Source organism: Onychomys torridus, chromosome 2, assembly GCF_903995425.1.
Source record: "Onychomys torridus chromosome 2, mOncTor1.1, whole genome shotgun sequence".
Classification (NCBI taxonomy): Eukaryota; Metazoa; Chordata; class Mammalia; order Rodentia; family Cricetidae; genus Onychomys; species Onychomys torridus.
The window spans coordinates 152,560,275-152,584,240 of record NC_050444.1 but is presented as its reverse complement, the minus strand read 5'-3'; the positions used below and the strand labels follow the sequence as shown (position 1 = coordinate 152,584,240).

General features: G+C 49.3%; 1 protein-coding gene across 2 annotated transcripts in view; it reads right to left on the bottom strand.

Annotated features, from left to right (window-relative positions):
* The window catches only part of Tmco4 (transmembrane and coiled-coil domains 4), a 74,112-nt gene that overhangs the window by 29,637 nt on the left and 20,509 nt on the right, over positions 1-23,966 (bottom strand). For both annotated transcript variants that reach the window (XM_036179841.1, XM_036179842.1), the window contains exons 5-11: positions 17,270-17,399; positions 8,356-8,453; positions 7,862-8,005; positions 7,100-7,219; positions 5,652-5,816; positions 4,267-4,403; positions 630-714 (exon numbers count right to left, since the gene is read on the bottom strand). In XM_036179841.1, the coding sequence (XP_036035734.1) occupies positions 630-714; positions 4,267-4,403; positions 5,652-5,816; positions 7,100-7,219; positions 7,862-8,005; positions 8,356-8,453; positions 17,270-17,399 (879 nt within the window). The remainder of the gene's footprint in view (positions 1-629; positions 715-4,266; positions 4,404-5,651; positions 5,817-7,099; positions 7,220-7,861; positions 8,006-8,355; positions 8,454-17,269; positions 17,400-23,966) is intronic.

The following is a 23,966-nucleotide window of genomic DNA, read 5'->3' as shown; positions in this document are numbered from 1 at the left end:
ATGAACACAGAGACTGGAGCAAAGTATTTACAGTGCAAGGACCACCAAGGCATGCCAGGAACCACCAAAGATGGCCAAGAGCAGCTAAGGCTTGTCAAGGGCCACCAAAGATGGCCAAGAACAGCTAATGCATGTCAGGAACCACCATGGATGCTAAGGACTGCCAAGGACCATTGGGGGGGGGGCAAGCACCATCAAGGACCAACAAAGGATGCCATGGACTTCAGTGAACTGCTAACAATAGCCAAGGACCACTAAGGACAGCTAAGGACTGCTGAGGGATGCCAAGCCACCAGAAGCTGGATGAGATAATGGAGGCTCCTCCTTCATGGGCTTCTTGGTAAGTGTGGTCCTGCAGACCCCTTGGCTTTGCGCTCCTCACTGTCACTCCCACACAAGAACATGCATCAGAGCACAAAGACCACTGTTGTCATGATGGGACAGTCTGGCATGCACATACTCTAACGTATGTCCAGAACTAAGCCTCTTTCCATTAAAGACCATTCATTTTCACCATTATTTTAAGGACTAGGAATGTACTTGGCAAAACTGATGACCCCAGGCCCAGAACCAGTGTCCTGGGCACCAACTTGAGAAGGATATTTGTTTGTGACAATGAGTGGACTTACCTTGCTCCTGAGCCATCTCTTGCAGACAGAAGTAGATGACTCTGGCTCCCAGGCTGAACCCAATTAAGGTGACAGGTCTCCGGCCCTGAGGGAAAACAGGACACAGGTGTCTGGAGAGGTTACAGCAAGTTTAAATATATCAGTACTCGCAGGGACTGCAAACTCCTCAGCCATTGCTTGTGTGCACAACATTCCAGTTCTCACACTCTGAAGTATTTATTCATCAGTGGTGTCAGGGCCCTTGCATAGGCAGGAGTTGGCAGCTCTGGAGTTGGTTTCCTCAAGAGCAGGAGGCTGCTGGCTAGGCTAATCCCCTTTCATCTCAAACCATTATCAGCCATGGCTCTTCTTCCCAGGGAGACAGAATGAGTCCATTACAAGGGGGCCCTCCCTTAGACTCATCTGCCTACAGCAAAAGACTGGAGTGATGTGGGGTCCTTCTGGAGATGGAGAGATTAGACACAAGGTGTGATGTGATGAGGAAAAAGCAGGAAGGCATGGGAGGGAACTTCGTTTTCTGGATAGGAAATGACAGGATGCTGACTTGGGAGCCTGGAGAAGAGGTAAGGCATTATGGGAAATAGGAAATTGGGGAACAGAGTCCAGCTCTACACAGGAGGTGTAGGAAAAAGCACTAAGAGCTGCTGATCATCTTAGTGTCCTTTCTCTTTCTGTCCTGACTCTTTCTAGGCACACAGCTGGAGAGGAAGCTTTTGGAAGTCCTTTGTGGCTAAGGGTGTTCTCACGGTGAGAGTCCTCACCAGGGACTGAAGACCAGGGACAGCTATGACTTCTAGGAATGCCTTTCATTCCTATGTTCCAACTTCTGAAAGTCTGGAATGTGCACACAATGTTGGGGGATGCCCTCAGGCACAGAGAGAAACCAGTGCTTGGCAAAAGAGGTCACAAGACTGTAGGAGCCCAGAAGACAGTGTGGTGGTCTGAATGAGAACAGCCCCCATAGGCTCATATATTTAAATGCTTGGCCCCCAGTTGGTGCAACTGTTTGGGAAGGATCAGGAGGTGTGGCCCTGTTGAAGGAAGTGTGTCACTGGGGGTGGACTTAGAGGTTTCAAAGCCCACACCATTTCTCATTAGCTTTCTTTGCCTCCTGCTTGTAGACTGAGATGTGAGCCTTCGGCGCCATGCCTGCCTGCCTGCCTAACTCTCTGGAACTGTGAGCTTCAAATTAAACTCTTTCTTTTATGTTTCCTTGGTCACGGTGTCTTGTCACAGACATTGAAAAGTAACTAAGACAGAGTAATGGCTCCTACTGAGGTGTGCACACCCTAGGTCCCAGAACCTGTGAATGTCACCTAACGTATAGGACAGGGACTATGGTGGTTTGAATAGGTTTGGCCCCCATAGACTGACTCATGTGTTTGACTTCTTGGTCCATAGGGAGTGGCACTATTAGGAGGTGTGTTGGAAGAAGTGTGTCACTGTGGGGATGGGCTTTGAGTTCTCATATGCTCAAGCTACACCCAGTGTGGCTCAGTTTCCTGCTGCCTGCAGATCAAGATGCAGAACTTTCAGCTACTCTCCCACACTACCTGCCTGCATGCCACCATGCTTCTTGCCATGATGATAATGGACTAAACTTCCAAAACTGGAAGCCAGCCCCGATTAAATGTTTTTCTTTCTAAGAGTTGCCATGGTCATGGTGTCTCTTCACAGCAATAGAACGAAGACAGGGACTTTGCAGATGTGGGCTAGTCAAGAATCTTAGCTGGGTGTAGTGGCTCATGCCTGTGACAGGCAGCTGAGGCTGCATGACTGCTAGGAATTTGAGGCCAGCCTGGGCTACACTGTGAGTTCTTGTGTAGCCTGGGATACAGAGTGAGGCGCTATCTCAACCAAAACCAAACAAAGAGGGGAAGAGGAATCAGAGGGACAAAGGAGTCAGAGGGATGCAGGTGTCAGAGGGATGCTGGAGCCAGGCAGAAGGGAGGAGGAGCAGAGAGGAAGAAGCCTGTGGATACTCCAGACACTGCTGGCTTTGAAGATGGAGGAGGGTGCCCAGCAGAGGAGGACAGAGGCCTCTGGGAGCCTGAGAAGGCTAGGAAATGGATGCTTCCTTGCAGTCTCCCAAAGGAAGGCAGCCTGTGGAGGCATATCGGACATCTGCTCTCCACACCGTGAGGTGAAGATGCTGAGAACTGTCACCTTCCCTGGTTGTTAAGACTCACGCTACTACACGGCAGATGATAAAGTTCCACCTTGTTTAGCCAATGCCGCTTTGGTCTTTGCCAAAGGGCTACTTGGGTTTGGGAGGGAAAGATACAGGAATTGGCTGGAGTGAGCAGTTTCCCAGGCAACATTTCCATGTTGGCAGAAACTACTGGGTCTCTCAGTGTCTACTTCCCCCTTTGTCTGCAGTAATTGAGTTTCAGCTGGCTGCATGCTTTTTCAGAATAAAGCCTGAATTTCCTGGCTTTGGGGGCAGTGAAGTGTGATCATGTGACCACTCTCTGGCCAAGGAGCAGACACGGGAAGGCTGTATGGCCCCTGTCTTCCTCTCCAGCTCTTCCTTTCTCCTGCCTCCTGTATCTCAGATACTGTCATTTTGGGGCAGGAAGTCAAAACCATACCCAGGGCAACAATGGTGTGGCCTTGACTTCCTGCTAAAGGCAAGAGGCCTCTCTCTGATGGCACACACCATTAGAGTACATGACATTTGCTCTAGGCTTCTCCAGAGAAAATAAACTTCCACCTTGAGTGTGTGTGTGTGTGTGTGTGTGTGTGTGTGTGTGTGTGTGTGTGTCTGTGTGTGTGTGTGTCTGTGTGTGTGTGTGCAAGCCAGGGGGCAGCACAGAGTGTCATTCCTCAGGAACTGCCTACCTTGTTTTATGAGGCAGGGTCTCTCACTGGTGGGGGGAGTTCTGATTTAGCCTTGGTGAGCAGCAAGTCCCAGGGAGCCCCTTGTTTCTACCGCCCCAGTGATGGGATTAAAGGTGTGTACCACCACATCCGTGTGTTGTGTTTTGTTTTTAACCCCAGTGATGGGATTAAAAGTGTGTACCATCACATCTGGTGTGTTGTGTTCTGTTTTAAAATGTAGGTTCTGGGGCTGGAGCGATGGCTCAGTGGTTAAGAGCATTGGCTGTTCTTCCAGAGGACCCGGATTTAATTCCCAGCACCCACATGACAGTTCATAACTGTCTGTTAACTCCAGTTCCAGGGAATCTGACACTCTCATAGAGACATACACCCAGGCAAAACACCAATGCATATAAAATAAAAATGAGTTTAAAAAAAAAAAAAGAAAAAAATGTAGGTTCTGGGGAAAATGTACTTTATCGAATCTTTCTGGCCCTGGATCTAATTTTATTTTAAAGCTATTTTTTAAAAAAAGACTTATTTTTATTTATGTGTATATGTGTATGTATGCTATGTGTGTGCAGGTGCACACATGAGATTTCCTGGAGCTGCACTTATAGGTGGTTTTGAGTATCCTAAGATACTTTCCTGCTTTGAATTTGAATGGTAGCCAAGATGACTTTCTCTCTCAAAGCTGCTGGGCTGCTTCCAACCGACTTACTGTTGGGGTTCCTGTCGGTAGACATGGTGTACGAATTGGTATTCAATTTCCCCTGCCTGCCTCCCCTCCCACTCCACCTCCCCCATTCTGGGGTACCTGCTGCCTTGAGAGGAGGATGTGTGCCAGGTGCTTGCCAACCTCTGCAGACCGGTGAAGACACACCCCCCAGGGGTTGTCAATGACGTTGGCGACACTGAGGAGGGAAGCCGGCCAGGTCAGGGCAGCCACGATACCTGGGGAGGTGGGAGCCCAGAGATGAAGCGGGGGAGCCTTGCTGGAGTAGTGTGGCTGATGGATGCTCTAGTGAATGTGCATGGAGTCTGTATAGCCAGAAATCTGAAAGATTTTCTAGCCAGCGTCAGACTCTGACTAGCAAAGGGGGAGACTTGAAACAAACATTTCTGATACACATACTGCATCTCTTGCCCAAGCACACATCATTGTGAGATGCCAAAGACAGCCCATCTACTCACACCATCCAGTATCCTAGATCCACCATTCTGCCCAGCTCACCTGACTAATGTAGGGCAAAGAGACAGCAGCTGTGAGGTTTGGGCTAGCCTTGGGTATGAGACTGCCTCTGCTGCACTTCTCCCACTGGTATGGGCTAGCTTGGTTGTCTTCAAGAGGTGAGACACGTGGGACAGAGTCTAGCTGTTTAAATTGCCCCTGAAAAGCTGGCCTGAGTCAGGGGACAGTTGGCTGACCCACAGATCTAGGAACAGGCCCAGATGAGATGAGCCAACTCTAGTCTTGCCTCTCCTGAGCTGTTAGTATAAAGGATTATTATGCCATGAGTTCGGGGTATCTTGTTATGCAGCAATAGCCAATGGATACATTATGCAATTGGCTGTTGCCTTGTCTCTTGGCACAAAAATCCCGGACTTTTCACAGAGGAAGCTGAGGCAGGAGGGTTGCCAAGTTTAAAGTCTGCCTGGGCTACCCAGTGAGTTCAAGGTCAGCCTGGACAAATTTAATGAAACCCTGCCTTGAGATAAAAAGTAAAAAACAAGCCGGGCGGTGGTGGCGCACGCCTGTAATCCCAGCCCTCGGGAGGCAGAGGCAGGCGGATCTTTGTGAGTTCAAGGACAGCCTGGTCTACAAAGCGAGTTCCAGGACAGCCTCTAAAGCTACAGAGAAACCCTGTCTCGAAAAACCAAACCAAACCAAACCAAACCAAACCAAAACAAAACAAAAAAGTAAAAAACAAACTTGGGGAGGGGAAAAATATGATCAAAATATATTTAAATTTAAGAACTGCTTTAAATAACAATAAAAATATCCTAGTTTCAGGTTGAGATTGCTGTAGCCGTTTGTCTAGTCTCCAAATGCACAATAAAACTGTGAGTTTTCTCTCTCCACTCAAAATAAAAACAAACAAGGTTTGTCTCTAGCACAGTGCCAAGCTCCCTTGGGTCATAAGCATTCGAGGATTTGGTGCCACTGTGTCATACCATGGCTGATCAGGGAGGGGTGCTTACCAGAGAGCACAGTGTACTTGAGAGCCTCCTGGGCCACCATGTTAGCCAGGCCACTGAGGATGGTCTCCATGGCATTGCCCAGCTCCATCAGGTACTTAGCTTCCCAGGCCAGACAGTACTGCTCCTGGCTTCGGGCTAGGGCCGTCCATGGGGCGCTGAATGTGCCTGAAGAGAACACAGATAGTATAGGCAGGCTCCTCTATTGGCTGTGGCAGAGGATGCCCCGCCCACTGAATCAGACAGACAGCAACAGGGGCCTCTTGCTCCTAAGGGGTTGCCCTGCCATCAGGCAGATTCAGTCAGGAGGGCAGATGAGTGTACTGCTGCCCTATAAGTCTGCACAGAGGTGGCTTCTATTAAGAGCTAGGTGACCTTGGGAGCATCACCATCTGACCGTGAGCCTCACTTTGCTCATCTATGAATCAGGAAGACGTCAGGTAAGCATTTGAATTCCTCCAAGGTAAAGGATTCCTTCCCCTCACCCAGGAGGCATTCCAACAACAATCCACCAGCACACAGGGGGACTAGCATGGAGGCCCCATGAGTTTGCAGCACCCAGACTCCAGAAACAGGAACTGGGAATAATGTAGAAGCCCGAGTCTGGAGTAGGAAGAGGCAGGACCACTCCATGGTTCTCAGCCTCCATTTCCTCACCTAGAACATGGAAATGGGAAATGACCCTGAATGAGGACCAGGAGACAGCATGACCACAGAGACCAACACTCACCATGACCCCTGCTCCATCCTCTCCTCCCTATGGCTCTCTGTCTTCAGAGCCCAGCAGGGTACCAGATCTGGTGCTACCTGTTTCCGCTTGTGGCAGGATACATACCTGCTCCAGCCCCTTGTACAGGCGCTTAAAGAACGCTCCCCCCCCCCCCCCCCCGCCTGCTTTGAATCAGTTCCTTACTTTCTTCTCTGGTCCTTGGGGTTCCAGCCCCATGTCTCTTCCATGGCCCTTCTGACATATCATAGACACTTGTGCTCCCCCAGCCCCCAAGTTCCTGTCACTTGGCTTCTCTGCTATATTGTGCATCCGGCAAGAGCACAGGAAATGGCCGTGTTGCCCTCCATTGACTATCGAGGGCTTGGTTTGCTGTGGGGGCGAATGGTAAGCCTGATATTTTATAAATACAGCTTAGTGACTGAATGATGGTGCATAACGGATGATAGCTGGATGGAGGGTGGACAGTCTATAGTTATTGCTGGCTGGATGAATGAATGGCTGGCTGGCTGGCTGGGTGAATTCTTGTCTGGATAATGGGTAGTTAGGTGCACAGGTGGATGGATAGAAGATGGTTTTCTCCCCTCTCTGGATCTATTTTCTGCTGTGTGAAATGAGCCCCCCACACCCACCCCTTAGAGGCACAGAGAAAGAACTAGGCCAGGGTCTGACCAACAGCCACAGACGTGGTTCTATCTGAGTCCCTCTCTGCCCCGGTCCTCACGGTATCTGCCGGACCCGAGCCAGCCAGTGATGGCAATGGTGATGTGTAGCTGCCTTCCTTCTGTCAGAGGTAGGAACATGAACTCCTCAATGGCCCCGACTCGCTTCTTCATCTTGTATCCTAAGGACATAGAAATGAGCAACCGTGGTCACGTATTCACACAGCAAACACTGCCTATATTCTCTGCTCCTGGACAAATACATTTCATCTGTGAACTCTTTAAGACAGGCACCACTAGTGTCCTGATCAGAGGATAGTAAGACACTGCCCAAGGCCACCAGAGCCAGACTAGAGTCTGAACCATCGCTGTGTTCCAAGTTTCCTGCTGGGCCTTAACTCTCACAGAGGTGATGCTGACTGCGATTCTTGGCAGTGTTCCACATGTCTGAGTGTGACTGGGGGCCACGGGCATGGGCGAGGCTGGAAGGCTGAGGCAAGGCCACGAGGAAGCTTCATGCCTCCAAGGGATGGTGCCTGGGTCCTTCCTGGTTGATGGCAACAGACTCAGCTGGACTCTTTCTCAGCAAGTACTCACAAGGTGCCCATGGGACAAATGAGTTTGTCAAACTTTGTCCTGACCCTGGCTGTGCTGAATATAAGTCCAGCAACTTCTGAGGTCTGTGAAAGTCTAGTTTGGCGGGACTCAGAAGGGGCAAAGCCACATTTCTTCCTCGTCCCCTCAAGTAGTCATCTTGGCATCCTTTTGGCTGAGTCATGCTGAATAAAAATCCTTTCCAACTCCCTGTTCCTTCTTAACTGTACCTGTCAGGCCAGCTCCGGCTGCACCGAACAGTGAGGTCAGAACAGCTATGCCAGCCACCGAGCCCAACGCGGCTGCCCCAGCACTGCCAATGATTGTTGCGGCTCCCGCGGCAACAAGGGGGGCGGCTAGCCCCCCAGTCACACCTGTAGGGTAAGAGCTCAGTTAGGATTAATGGGTTCTTTTTCCATGAGCTGCCCACTGCCTTCAGTGGAAGCTTCCAGCAATACCTTTAAATTACTTTTTATTTTTAGAGACATTCTCATGCAGCTTTGGGTGGCCCCAGCCTTACTAGGCAGCCAAGGATGACCTTGAACTCCTGATCCTTTTGCCTCTATCTCCAAGTGCTGGGATTATAGGCATGCACCACCATGCACAGGCAGCTCCTATCAGTGTTAATGAGTGTATTTACCACTGAGCTGAGTGCCTGTCACGTGCTGGGGCCACCTCCCTACTGATACACAGACCATGAGCTACCCCCTACAGCAGGCCTCACCAATCACTGTCCCGCCTCCAACTGTGGCCAGGCCTATCAGGAGATAGCGTTTCCACTTCCTCCGTTTTTCTTTCTTCTTTCGGGATGCCTCTGCAGTCCTGGAGGGAAGACGTTGGTATATGGTTAGCTATGGGCCAGGATCCCTTGAGATCTCCCACCTCACCAACCCCTAAACCTGAAGATCAATAGTAGGCAGGTCCTAGGTTCTTCAGTAGTTGGGGGAAATCTCAGTGAATGAGGCACACTACTTACCCAGCAGATCCATCCTAATGGGTGCAATTCAAATAATGAAAAGATAATAATAATAATAATAATAATAATAATAATAATAATAATAGCAACAACAGCAAAAGAATTGGAGATTAGCTTCTACAGAACAGAATACAGTATGTACCCCCATCTTGCCAGCAGAATCCACCTCCCCTGGGGGTTTTGGGAAACCCATGCCCTCCAGAGCAATTACTGTGGGATGGGCTAGTGAAACATCTGTATAGGTGATGATGGTCTTGGGACAACAGCTGAGTTGGTCCAGACTCAGAACACAGATACTAGAAATCCTGTCAAAGGTAAGAAGGCATCTGCAGGACAGTGGTTGGGGTTTTGTAATTTGAGAGAGGGTCTCAAGGCCCAGGCAGGCCTCTAACTCTCTATAGGGCTGAGAATAACCCTGAACTTGGACCCTCCAGCCTCCATTTTCCAAGTGCTGGAATTGCAGGCATGTACCCCCATGTTCAGTTTATATAGGACAGGTGAGGAACCCAGGGTTTTGAGAATGCTGGGTGAGCCCACCACCCACTGAGTGGCCATCACCAGCCCCTCTGAGAATGACCGTCTCAAGCGTCAGAGTCAAGATGCTCAGTTCTCCAGACGGACCTTTAGCCCTTGACTGCTTTAAGGTGATTGGAGGCAAGAAGAGAGGTGGAGGGTGGGTGGAGAGGCCATTACAAGAGAACTCTGGACCGAAGCTGGAATTTGGACAGCTGAACTTGGGAGCAATCATAAATGATGAGAAACGGTTAATATTTAGTGAGGGCTTCCTCAACACCATCCTCCACACTGTGCACTTCCCATATTGTGCCAAGAAGCAAAGCAGTTTATTGCGGTCCCATAGTCTGGATGCTTTAAGAGATAATAGTGGTTATCCCAGAGGGGCGCTGTGTGTGTGTGTGTGTGTGTGTGTGTGTGTGTGTGTGTGTGTGTGTGTGTGATCTAAGAGAATGCTTAAAATCTTCAAGGATAGGGGCTCATGTAGTACATGCACATCCTTGGAGGTAACAGTGGCCATTGCTGCCACACAACATAGGCCTGAGCTTTTGTCTTCTACAAAATGAGGACAATAATACATACTTTTTGAAAGAGAAATTTTTTACTATTGTGTGCGTGTGTTTATGTGTCGGTTTGAGCACAACATATGGGCATAGGTTTTCTCCTGCCACCATGTGGTTCCTAGGGATAGCACTCAAGTCACACATTAGCCCAATGACAAATTGCTTTTCAAGGATGAAGCTTAACTGTGCTATGGCTATTTAGCTGACAAACCTATTGTAAATGGACAATACACTACCCCCCTCCCCCCAGAGTCTACATATCTGTGGGCTGAACCCCCACCCCCAATCCATGATCAACCAACATGCCCATATCTTTCCTCACAAGCAAACCAAGAAATGGATTTGCCTCAGGCACCAAGAGCTGGAGAACATTCGGCTTCCCACCGGCGCCAGCTCACCTCAACACACTTTTCTCCTGTGAGGGCCCTGTGTGGAAAGCAGCCTCTCTCAGCTGCTTCCCTCTGGAGAACAGAAACCAGTGATAAAATCTTTGCCTGCCATGGGTTTCTGTGATGAGATGGAGCATGCTGCCAGCAGGTGGAAGGTGAGGTGTGACCAGGAGTGAGGGGGTCTGGTGTCAGGATTGAAACTGTGACATTCTGCAGTCGCCCCTCAGTATTGCCAGAGGTTGATTGTAGGTGTCCCAGAGTGTACCAGAATCCACCACAGGGGCTCAAGTCCCTTACATGGTTGTACATTTGCATATAACTTCTGCATATCTTCTTGAATGCTTTAAAGATGTTTAGATTTCATATATCTCATATAATATAGCAAGCTATGTGTTATGGTATTTATACTGTTCATATAAAATGACAAAGGGAGTAAGGTACATTCAGTACAGACAGACCTTATTTTTAAAAATAATTGTTTTAGGCTAGGCATGGTAGAACATGCTTGAATTCCCAGAACTAAGGAAGTGGAGACAGGAGGATCAGAAGATCAACTTGTACAGCCTTGGCTATTATATTGAAGTCCAGGCCAGACTGAGCTACATGACACCTTGTAAACATTTTTTAAAAAAACAAACAAAAATATTTTGTGATCCATGGTTGGCTGACTTGGAGGGTGTAGAAATGTCAGTCAGGGTCAAAGCTACTGGCCAGCGTTCCTCAGGGCAACCTGGGAGGAAATGACGCTGCCATTTCTGCCAGAATCTTTAGAAGCCAGCACTGGAGACTGACAGGTCTCCTTTCGTTCTAACCTGAGAGGAACAGCATTCCAGACAGATGCTGATCCGTCAGTCTGGAGATCAGAACCAGAACAAGGAGGACAAGACCCGTAGCCAATCTTCAGTGGTCACCGAGAGCATGAAATAAGCCCTTGGTGCTGCGAGCCATGGGGACCTGGGGGCTATCTGTTACAACAGCAAAATCTCCCCATTTCACTGAGCGCGTGACTCTGTACAGATTACATTTGAACCTCTTCACCTGGCAAACACTCTGGGGGTGGGGTGGGGAGTGTCTGAAGGCCTACATGAGATGGCTGGCCAAGATGACTGGCTTATTGTCACTGATCAATATGTGTGTTGCTGCTGCCATGTAGCTCCTGACTAAGATCACTTCCTCCTACACAGAGGCCCTTTGACCCTTAATGGCTTTGACCCTTCATTAATGACCTTTCTTTCCATTAGTTCAAACAGGAGACCTGGAAACGACCGGCTTCTGGTGCAGTGGAAGGCCCATGTGAAACATTCTAGTGGCTGACAACACACAGTGAGGACCAGCCGTGTGGCTTAGAGTCAGTGGCACCTCCACTTGGTGGTCATGGACTATGGAGCAGATGGATGCTGAGGGAGAGGTGCAGAGGCCTGCACTGCTGCCTCGTCCATTCCTAGCTCTCTCCACCCCCTGCGGTTTTCCCTGGGCATGGGTGGTGCTCAGGGTGGGTTTCTTTTTGGGGTCTGAGTACAGATGTGTTCAAAAGCATGTGCCCATTGGGTGCACATGGAGGCCAGAGGCTGGCATCAGGTGTCCTCCTCAGTTGCTCTCCACCTTATTTTTTGAGTCAGGGTCTCTCCGTGGACCTGCAGCTCACTTCTGATTCAGTTACACTAGCTGGCTGGTGAGTTTCCAGGATCTGCCTGTCTCCACCAAACCTTACTCCACGAACTGGGGGCTGTAGGCTCAGGCTGCCACATCTGGATTTTTCACATGGGTGCTGGGATCCAGCTCAGGTCCTCATGTTTACACAGCAAATACTACCCATGGAGACCACTCCCCGGCCCCGGGGTATGTTTCTCAAATAGAACTGATTATTCCAGGAAGTGCTGACTACTCCGCTTCAGTGGTACAGCTCCCCAACCACTTTGAAAACCCGAGGGACACAGAGGGACACAGGCTAAATGACAACTTGCAAGTGAAGCCAGTCACCATCCAGTTAGATACTTAGAGAACAAACAGGAAGTGTTAGAACATGTCTATGAGCTCGAGGCCACTCTGGTCTACATGGCGAGTTTCAGACCAGCTGGGGCTATAGAGTGAGGCCTTGTCTCAAGTAAATAAAGAAGTAAAATGTTCATAACTATTATTAATGTATTTTACTAAGAACCTAGTAAACTTTGCAAATTAGTGCCATTGACGTGACTTGGCACTGCTGACTTCTGGATTGTTCCCACAGTGACATCCGTATAATGATGGCACCAGATGGGCAGCGGGCTTAGCTAAGCTTGATGGAGTCAAATGACAACAAAATCAATAGGGTCCCTGAGGTCTGTGTGACTTAAATGTATAAAGCTAGTATAACAGAGCATTTCTGTAGAGACCATGCTCATGAGATGCTCTGGCCCCTCACAGTCTCCTCCACGTTATCATTTCTGTGTTTACAAACATTTTTTAGCTAGAAAAGTTTTTAAAAGAAAAAATTTTTCTTTCTTTTAAAAAAGCTTTATTATTTTATTTTTTGTGTGTGTCTACATGTAGTCTGTGCATCAGATGTATGCAATACCTGTGGAGGCCAGAAGAGGGCAACAGATCTGGAACTGGAGTTACAGCTGGCTGGGAGCCACCATGTGGATGCTGGGAACTGAACCTGGGTCCTCTAGAAGAGCATCAAGCACTCTTAACTTCTGACCCAACTCTACAGCCACCTTTTGTAAACAAAATAACTTTTATTTATTCTTTTAAAAACAAAATAACTGTTATTTTACTTTTTCAAGTTTTTATTAATTTTTACAGTAAGTATATATGTATGTGTGTATGTGTATGTATGTGTATATAAGTGGAGGACAGAGGATAAATTGTGGGGATCAGTTTTCTGCTTCCACCACGTGGGTCCCAGGGATTGAACTCAGGTTGTCAGGCTTGGCAGCAAGGGCCTTGACATTGTGAACTATCTTGCCAGCCCTCAAGGAGGTGTTTTTCTTAGTTACTTAGTGGAAGCCTGCTCTCTGACACTCACTTGCATGGCCTACTGATTTCCAGATGTGCACCCATCTTAATAACTGCTTTCCTTGTAAAGGGAATAGGCTCCTTATCTTCTCTGATTATCACAGCATTTTTTTCTTGCAATGATTCCAGGTGTCTGGTGACTTTCCACACTGAGCACCCAAAGGGAGACATCTGCTCTGAGTCACAGCTAGGATACTTTCTTCCTTTTCCTTGGATGCTGACATTCTGAGAACTCTAAATCGAAATGACGGCTTTACTCCTGCCATGGACTTTGCCATCTGATTAGACAGAACGGCATCAGTCAGTTGCTGGCCACACTCAACCCTTTAGAATGCTAGGCATGAACTTCAGCTGGCGTTTCCATGTCAGCCAAGGTCAGACCCCACACTGGCTGTGAAAATGGCTCAAGAAGAGCAAGATGCCGACACTGTTCACGGTGCGGAGCCACCAATCAAATGTACCCAAAGGCATCTGGTCTCCCACAAGAGCATGTTCTCTCCAGCCTTCTCCCTACCACCTGTTGCCAAGGGAGCTCAGGGCCCCACATATGCTAGGCGAGCACTCTACACTATGTTTGCTGGCCATCAGCTTAGCTCCAGGTTCAGTGAGAGACTCTGTTTCAAGGGAATAAGGTGGACAGTGATAGGGCAGGACACCCAATGTCCTTGTCTGTCCTCATGTGTGTGTGTATGTGTGATTTACCTGCAAATGGTGCACACACACCCCCCAGCCCACCCTGAGAGCCTTTTTTAGTTAAAGCTGGGAAGGAGGGAATCTGGATTTCGAATTGGGCCTCAAGAAAATAACACACAAACTGGGTATGGTGGCGCATACCTTTAATCCCAGCACTCAGGAGGCAGAGGCTGGTAGATCTCTGTGAGTTCGAGGCCAGCCTGGTCTACAGAGTGAGTTCTAGAACAGCCAGAGCTACACAGTGAGATTCTGTATTGGGAAAAAAGAAAAGAAAGAAAACAACACATGGGCAGGATGACATGGTTGAATCAGGGTGCCATTGAACGGCTCTGTGACCTGAGCTGAATAAATCACCCAGCTGAATCCTCACAAGGACTGTACAAGTCTTAGATGGGGCAGCACTGGGGCCTACATCAGGAAGCCCTTGAGTTAGACATTCTTGTAGGAGCTATGAAATCCAGCCTCATTTCAGTTGAGGGTCACCAAGGCCCGCAGTATACCTGGCACTGCCCCAAGCTTTTGATGTGAGGTAATTAATTTAGTCCTACAGCCCTCTGATGCAGAACTACCATCAACTCCACACCAAAGCTGAAGTAACCAAGACACAGAGAGGTGAGGTCACTCAATACACAGGGAGGCTGGGGTGGCCTCAGCATTCAGGTGAGGACCGAGCACATTGGGGTGGCATACCACATTCTGAGTCCCACCTACAAAGAAACACGCAGTTAAGCTCACTAAACAGCCTTAGTATTAAAAGAAATTTCTATAGAAGCGTAGGTGACAAACTGGTCCAGGTGCCCAGAGAAGGCAAGGAACCTGCCCAAGGCCACACAGGAGAATCATTGGAGACCTGATCTGAAGAGCTGCTTTCCTTTGATCTCAAATCCTTCTAGAGAACTCTAGAGTTTTCTACAGTGCTTAAAATGCCACATTCAGATATAGTAATAACAATTGCAATCCCACTGCTAACATATAGATGATGACCTATATGGTCCCATCACTCGGCTTCTTTCTGTCACACAGGAAACTGAGGCGAAAGTTATCCCCACTTTACAGGTAAGGAAACTGAGGCTCAGAGAACTTCAATAACTTGCCCAAGATCACAAAACTGGGGAAGTCTGGTGCTGGACTGTGTTGGGACTTCTGGTGTCCATCTTCTTGGACTCTGTGATATGGACAGAGGGAGAAACAGGCCTCCCTGGGTAACATGCTCCTGTCTAACAAGGTCCTCAGGCACTAACTGCGAAGTCTCTCCATCTCAAGGCTGTGAGGCCCGACACACTTTGAACCTAGCTGAAGAATGTGGTAATTGTTCTTGTGACAATGACCTTGTGATTAAGGTCATTGGCCTGGGTCCAGCTGTTTGCTCCCTGGCATAGTTCTGAGCATCAAAACATAAATATTTTCAGATTATTTCTTGTGTGTGTGTGTGTGTGTGTCTGAAGATAAGTGTGTACATATGTGTGTTTATGGGGGTAAGTGTGCACATGCATGTGTGGTAAGTGTGCACATGCACGCATGTGTATGTTTGTGTGTGTGTATGAAGACCAGAGGTTGACACCAAGTATCTTTCTCGACCATTTCTACATTTGATTTTTTGAGACAGGGTCTCCCGCTGAACCTGGAGCTCCCCACCTAGCACCAGGGACTCTCTTGTTTCCACCTGTCCATTGCTAGGGTTACAGGTGCTCAGTGCTGTGCCCAGCTCTTACATGGGTGCTGCAGGCCTACATTCAGGTCCTCATGCTTGCCTGGCAAACTACTGACGGAGCCATCTCCTCACCTTCCCTTTAGGTTGTTTTAACACCCGAGCCTCTGGTGGCACACACCTTCAATCCCAGTATTCAGGCGGCAGAAGCAGGTGGATCCCTGTGAATCTGAGGCTAGCCTGGTCTATAGAGCAAGTTCCAGAACAGGTCAGGAATACATAGAGAGACCTGTCTTAAAACAAAACAACCCATGGCCGGGTGGTGGTGGCACACGCCTTTAATCCCAGCACTCGAGAGGCAGAGCCTGGCAGATCTCTGTGAGTTCAAGGCCAGTCTGGGGGCTACAGAGCAAGATCCAGGATAGGAGCTAAAACTACACAGAGAAACCTTGTCTTGAAAAACCAAAACCAAACAACCCACAACCCCAATACCCAAAACCCCAAACCAAAAACTACCCTTGCCACTGCTAACACCTCCCTTTTGTTTTGGAGGGGGACGGCTCTGCCTCTGAGCTGGGCTTCAGAGTTCTATCTCCCACTGGGTTAAACTGGTGTAACTGGGGGATGAGGAGAAGCCTGTGCTGGGCTGCAGTGCCTGGTGCCTGGTGTAGTAGGTCAGCATCTGGGGTTGATACTGGGGTTGATACTGGGATTAGATGACTCCCAGAGCTGGGCTCTGGCCAAGTCACGAGGATGATTTTCCTTTCCACATTCTTAGTGTGTATATGGGTGGTGGCAGGGTGCATGATGTATGCATGTACGTGCTTGTGTGTGTGTGTGTGTGTGTGTGTGTGTGTGTGTGTGTGTGTGTGTGTGCATTGTCAGAGGACAAGCTCTGTTTGACACTTCTCAGACACCACCCACCGTTTCTTACATTTAATTTTGAAGCAGGGTCTCCCAGTGGCCTGAGACTCACCAATTTGGCTAGGCTAGCTGACCAGTGAGTGCTAGGGATCCACCCATCTTAGTGAATGCTGGGATTACAAGTGTGTACCACAGTAACTGGCCTTTTCTGGTTCTAGGATCAACCTCAGGTCTAGTGCTTAGAAGGCAAGCTCCTTGAGCTATCTCCCCACACCCTTTCCCATTCCTGACCACACATACAGCACAGGGGCTTCTGAGTGGTTCCCATCTGTGAGGTCCTTGCCGCCTGCCAGCCCTGGGATGAGCATGTTCTTTTTCCTTTCCTTTCTTTCTTTCTTTTATTTTTTTTTAAAGATTTATTTATTATGTATATGGTGTCCTGCCTGCAGGCCAGAAGAGGGCACCAGATCTCATTACAGATGGTTGTGAGCCACCATGTGGTTGTTGGGAATTGAACTCAGGACCTCTAGAAGAGCAGCCAGTTCTCTTAACCGCTGAGCCATCTCTCCAGCCTGGGTTGAGCATTTTCTGACAGAATCACATTCCTTTCTCCAATGACCCTGAGAGGGCACTATCCTTATAGCCACCTTATATCCAGGGATACTGTCATTAGGGAAAGGAGACCACCTGTCCACAGACAAGTAGCAGATGGTTCATGAGGGCCCAGAGACGGTGTCATAAAAGCTAGAGGTAGACTAGGGCGTCAGGACCGTTGGATGGTGGTCATATATTCAGGGCCTTTAATGAATATCTCTTCTTGCAAACACAGCCAAGCCCAAAGAGGGTGGCAAGTGACTTGCTAAGGTCATTCAGCAAGGTGGGGCCACTTGGACTCTACCTAGCGGCCCTTCCACCTCACTGCATGGCCTCCACATGAAAAGGGAAGCCCTCAAGTGGAATTCAGGTGTCTCCCAGGGACTGCCAGGGTGTCTTACTCAGACTCCTCCTTGGTGTCCTTCAGACTCTCCAGGAACGCCTCTTCGAGTATATCAAGCTCCCCCAAGGGCACCTGGAGCAGGGAAGTCACGTGACAAACCAGGACTCTGGCCCGGGCATCGTAGTGTCCTTGAAAGGAAACAGAATGCCCAAAGAATCAGTCAGGTTTTAATCCAGAGCTGTCAGCAGAGGCACAAAGCACAAACCTGGAGGCAAAAATAAGAGCCCCAGGGAAGCCAGGCGGGCTCAGCAGCTGCCACCTTCCTCGGTGTCGTCCCCTGACCCAAGCACACCAGGCCACACATCCCTGTGTGCCTATAACGCTCCAAGTGGACACTCTCCATTTTCTGTCCTAGTGACCTTGGGTCATGTGATGTTCTGATTCCTAAATAACAAATGTGAGTTTCTCACAGCAGGGCTTCAGAATGTTAAGCTCTATGAATTTGTTTTCGTTGCGGCCATAAACTGCCCAGGCACAATTTTTTTAAATTAATTGTGTGCATGTAAGCCATGGCATATGTGTGGAGGCCAAAGGACAACCTGCAGGAATCCGTTCTCCCCTTCCACTATGTGGGTTCCAGGGATCGAACTCGGGTTATTGGGCTTGTTAACAAGCTCTTTAACTGTGGAGCCATCTCACTGGCCCAGATGGAGTATCTTAAGACAACGCAAGTTCATCATTTTACAGTGCTGTGGACAGATTCCAAATCAAGGTGACACCCGGACTGTTTCTCTCAGGGAGTCAGGAAAGATGTGTTCCTAGCCTTTCTGAGATCTTGTACATGCTGTGTGTGTGTGTAAGAGTGAGAGAGAGAGGAATGTGTATGTGTTCATATGTATTTGTGTACTCATCTGTGTGGAGGTCAGAGGTCAACAGGTTTTTTCTCCATATCTTTCCACCAGTTCCTGCTTGGCTGGTGGGGGTAGGGTGGGGGGGTGTCCTTAGACATATATGTTATAATGGGAGCTGCCTACGTGCCCAGGGACAGACAAATATGTGTTGCATCTTGGAGTCACTGGGTTAACACAGACAAAGGCACTCCTTTTTCTTTGAAGAGAAGCTTGTGACGCCCAGGTGATAATCGGGTTGCAGAGAAGGCTTGGCTGGGGTGATTAATGGGTGGCGATTGTAATTAGCTGGTAATATACGCTCCATGGGTCAAGGCTGTGGTGATTCAGGCTGCCACGTGCATGGGCACTTAATAAGGAGGGGTTAATATCAGACGCAAGGCCCCTTCCTATGAAGGGGGAGCTGCCGGGAAGAGTCATTCAAAGACTGTGGGGGCTGGGCTGCTGTTTGAGGCAGTTTGGAGCTAGCCTCCTACCAGCTTACTAGGTGGTCAATTCACTTGTAAGAAGTGGCCCAGCCACCCATCCACTCTGACTCTGGGCATTGGTCTCAAGCAGTGGCTCTCAACTTGTGGGTCGTGACCCCTTCGGGCGTTGAACAATTCTTCCACAGGGATCACATACTAGATATCCTGTGCATCTGATATTTACACATTACAATTAATAACAGTAGCAAAATTACAACTAAGAAGTAGCAATGAACTAGTGGACCAATAGCTGAGGAGCCCCCAACTGGAGCAGACCCTCTGGATAAGTGAGACAGTTGTTAACTTGAACGGTTTGGGAGGCCCCCAGGCAGTGGGACCCGGACCTGTACTTAGTGCATGGACTGGCTGTTTGGAACCTGGGGCTTATGCAGGGACACTTTGCTCAGCCTGGGCAAAGGGAGGAGGAGACTGGACCTGCCTGGACTGAATCTACCAGGCTGAGCTGAATCCCCAGGGGAGTCCTTGCCCTAGAGGAGATGGGAATGGGGGGTGGGCTGGGGAGAGAGGGGGAGGACTGGAGGAGGGAGGACAGGGGAATCCATGGCTGATATGTAAAATTAAATTAAATTATATTTAAAAAAAAAAAAAGAAGTAGCAATGAGGGAGCTGGAGTGATGGCTCAGTGGTTAAGAGCACTGGCTGCTCTTCCAGAGGACCCAGGTTCAATTCCCAGCACCCACATGGCAGCTCACAATGTGACGCCCTCTTCTGGTCTGCAGGCAAAGTGCCTGACACACTAAAACAAATAGTAAGGAAAATAATGCTATGGCTGGGGATCACCACAACATGAGGAACTGTATTAAAGGGTCGCAGCATTCGGAAGGTTGAGAACCACTGCTCTAGAGGCTTCTGATTCTCCCAGCCTAACATCCAGGCCATCAGCTAAGGCCAGAGCTGTGTCTCCTAAGAACAGACTGGTTTGAGCACTCTGCACCCCTCCGTTGCTACCAGCTGGCATGCTGTGGCCATTGCTTCTCCCACCTCCAGTTCCCCTGCTGGCTCCTCCTTTCTCATGCTGGCCTCATGCATTCCATTTTCCCCACGGTAGCCAGAAAGACCCATTAAAACCTTCTGTCAGATCATTTTCTGTCCCAGCTTAAAACTCAAACAGCTCCCAATGTCTTTAGAAAAAAAACAACACATCTTGCCATGGCTTGCAAGACTGTCCGTTCCCTGGCCCCACTTGACAGCTTCCCTTAGGCCCTTTATACTTGCATGCTTGCTGTCTGCAAAGCCCCTCCCCCAGTGTACTGCCAGGCTGGCTCTTGTCCACCAGTCACGCTTCAACTTAAATATCGACTCCTTGGAAAGGCCACTGGCTCCTCACCAAGAGCAGCACATGCTCAGTCATTGTTTCCCACAATTGTGCAGACTCTAGTCTGGCTCGGCCCATCAGCATGTCGGTCCCACAGGGCAGGGCTCTCTGCCCGCTCCAGTCTGTGTCTTCATGCCTGGCTTAGTAGCTGCACTCTCTACACATCACACTCCTCTTGGCCCACCAGGTCCTCTGCCGTGTCCACAGCCCCACATGACACAAAAGACCTTCGCCACCTCTGCGTGAGATATTTTTTTCAGGAACTCAGAGTCTTTTCTTCCTAGCGGACATAGGGGTGGGGTACAGGGCATAGCTGGCTAAGCCCCTCCCCCAAGTTCTTATTATGAGCCCAGCTCTGGTGATGGTTAGAACATTCTGTCTGAGGTTTATGCATATCTCAGTTCCTTCTTAGGGGTCACCTCCTCTGGGAAGCCCTTGTAGATGCCACGCCATAGCTCTGCCTCAGCAGCAGCAATTCCTGCTGATCACCATTTAGATGGGCAGTTCTGGAGCTGGGGATGTAGCTCAGCTGATATAGCACTTCCCTGACATGCATGAAGCCCTGGCTTCCATCCTGCATGCCTGTTATCCCAGCGCATGGGAGGTAGAGGTGGGAGGATGGATCACCTTGGGACCTTGTCTCAAACAAACAAAAATAAATATGTTGTTGGTTTCGATGGCCTACATTTTTACTGTCTGCCTACTTGTGTGAGATATCTGACTACATCGTGTAAAGATATGTCACTGTAATTGGTTTAAAAACAAGCTGAATGGCCAATAGCTAGGCAGGATATCCAGGCATACAGAATGCTGGGAAGAAGGTGGTGGAGAAACCAGGGATGCAGAGCAAGCAGCATGGGCATTACAATAACTGAGACATGTAAAATAACATAGATTGCTGGGCAGTGGTGGTGCATGCCTTTAATCCCAGCACTTGGGAGGCAGAGCCAGGCAGATCTCTGTGAGTTCGAGTCCAGCCTGGTCTACAGAGAGAGATCCAGGACAGGCACCAAAAAAAAAAAAAAAAAAAAAAAAGAAAAGAAAAGAAAAAAAATCCTGTGATTGTAATCACACGAATCTAGAAGTTTCAGCTCTCTACTGCCCACTCTAGGCCACCTTCTGAGCTATACTTTTGTTCTACCCTGCTTTCCAACCTTCTCAACTTCTGAGGCGGCAGGCATTCACACCATCGTGTCAGAGGAAACTGCACTAGGCTGGGTCTCTTGCTCAGGACCATTGGCTCCTTGGTAGAGAAGCAGGCCAGGCCCTTGACCCCAGCTGCAGTGTGTGTGTGTGTGTCTGCGTGTGCATGAGCACTAGGATGGAACCCAGGGTCTTGGGCATGCTACATCTGGACCCAGACTATGTTTAAATCTGGCTTTGTTGAGATACCAGGAGGCTCCTGGGTCTGGCCAGCACTAGGGGCATGAAGCACACAGCCAAAGGCACTCAGAATTGCTGTTTGTTTTGTTTAAAGGCAAAGACTTACTGTAGCCCATTCTCAGTCCTCCAGCCTCTGCATCCTGAGTGCTCAATTACAGGCACGTGCCACCCGACTGTCCCTACTATTTCTCATCCTGCCACCTGTAAGATGGTCCTGCATGGTGAAGAACAAGGCGCAACCATGTCCATCCTCTCTAGTACATCACACTGAATAGCTGGCCTCTGACCCGGGGCTTTGAGCAAGGCTGTCAGCTGCTTCTGCTGTGCAAGAGCTATGTCCTTTAACTCTCTTCTTCCCAGGGTCTGGGGACACCCCTCCCAGACCCACTGCACCTCTCATGCACCTGCTGGCCTGCCTACTGCTCTGCTAGCTCCCCGTTCACCAGCTTTCTCGATTATGCATTTCCAGGAATATTTATTATTTATCCCTTTTCTTACTCTTAGTGAAAATTCTCCTGTGAAAGAGAAGCCATCCCATATTTCGATCCCATTTGTGGATTGCGTGTGGCTAGGGCAGAGGGCACAGAGATAGACTTCAGAGGCTGCCTCCAGCTCTGCCTCCTCAGAGGCCATGCCAGCCATGTGGCTGCACACATGCCTGTACCATTCAGGCCTGGAGGAAGGACAGCAAGGGATGGATTGTGGGCGACTCTTCAGGGTTAGAATCCCACCACTTGGCTTCCAGCTATGTGGTCTCAGACCGGTTACCCTATCCTCTGTGCCATACTGTCCCCTTCCGTAAGATGGGACAGCCATTGCACCTGTCCCCTGGGGGGTTGTGTGGCTTCCACCAGAGTGCTTGGAAAGGAAGCTCCCAGCTGGGAGCCAAGCATTCCGCTATAGGAACTGTTCCTAGGGCCGGTGCACACAGCAGCAGTTCAGAGCTTATTTGCTGAATAGAGGAAGCAGGATGTTGCAAACTTAATCATCTCAAGGACACAGCCAGGGAACTCAGCAACTCGGTCACAGGAGGGACATTTCAGCCAGGCCAGCCTCATTTCACAAAGACTTGATCATTAGCGGGGAGCAGTGCAATCCCTCCAGAAAGACTTCTCACAGAAAGTCGAGTCGAGTGGGAGGTGCACACTGCTATGGCTCACGTGCATGCACGTGCAGGGGCGCTGGCTTTCTATTGATCCGTGGGGGATCCATGATAGGTACCGAGAGGGCAGAGGGCAAAACTCAGGGTTCAGCTGCTCTGGCTCTGATTCAGAGTTCACACTGAGGTTCGAGCTGCCTTAAATGGAATTTTGAAGTGTAACCCTGGGCTACCTGCTTAACCTCTGGGGCCTTGATTTCCTCCCTGTAAGCAGGGACAACAATATGGATTCCAGTAGCTGATCTGAGGTTACATACTATGCAATAACTCACAATCTATAGAAAGGGCCCAAAGAGCAACTTGAATGACTTGTAAGGATTACTGAGTGCACATAAACAGGTCTCAACTGTGATAGCAACGTTGGATATGGCACTGGCATTTGTGTGTGGGTGGATGCATAAGCACATATATGAGGTCAGAGGTAGGTATCGGCTGTCTTCCTCAGTTGTCCTGTCATGGGACCTAAAGCTCACCGAGTTGGCTAGGCAGGCCAGCTGGCTGATGAGCTCCAATAATCTGCCTGTCTCCATATCCCCAGTGCCTAATTTAGAGGATTGCTACTGTGCTTGGCTTTTGCGTGGGTGCCAGGGATCCGAACTCAGATCCTCACACTTGTGCAGCAAGTACTTTACTGACTGAGGCCATCTCCCCAGCCCTGGAGCCCCTGTTGATGGTCTCATAATATGTGCTATTGACATCTAATGGATAGAGGGCAGGGAGGCTGCTTGACATCCCACAGCAGGCAGGATGCCCTACCACACAGGATCCTCTGCTCCAAACATCCACAGAGCCCGCTGGGCGAGAGCTGCCAGCTCAGGCCGGTTACCTGTACTGCACGGCTGGCTTTTACAGTTGTGTGGGCAAACAGCTTTGGGAGGTACTACAGGATAAAAGAACATGACTGGGAGCCAATATAGCACTGCTTTGTGACAATCATCCCCAGACTGTCAGGAAAGGTCAATTTTCCAGCAAGTTTTGAGAAATGCAGCCTTTCCTGTTGGTTTCCTGGGCTGATTCCATGATTACTCATCCTGCCCCACACAGGGAGAAATCCTGGGCAACCCCAGCCGGTCTCTGGAGGAGAAGATGTTCAGAGGGGCTGACAACTCTGATCTAGGCTTGTTCTCTGAAGAAAGACTATCTGCCTATCACTCTGCTCCTTCCTTTGTCCCCTCTCCTTCTTTCCTCTCATCCATCCATCCATCCATCCATCCTTCCTTCCTTCCTTCCTTCCTTCCATCCATCCATCCATCCATCCATCCATCCACCCATCCTTCCTTCCTTCCTTCCTTCCTTCCTTCCATCCATCCATCCATCCATCCATCCATCCATCCATCCTTCCATCCATCCATCCATCCATCCATCCATCCATCCATCCACTCACCCAATCCACCCATCCATCCATCCACCCATCCATCCATCCATCCATCCTTCCATCCACCCACCCATCCATCCATCCATCCATCCATCCTTCCATCCATCCATCCTTCCATCCATCCATC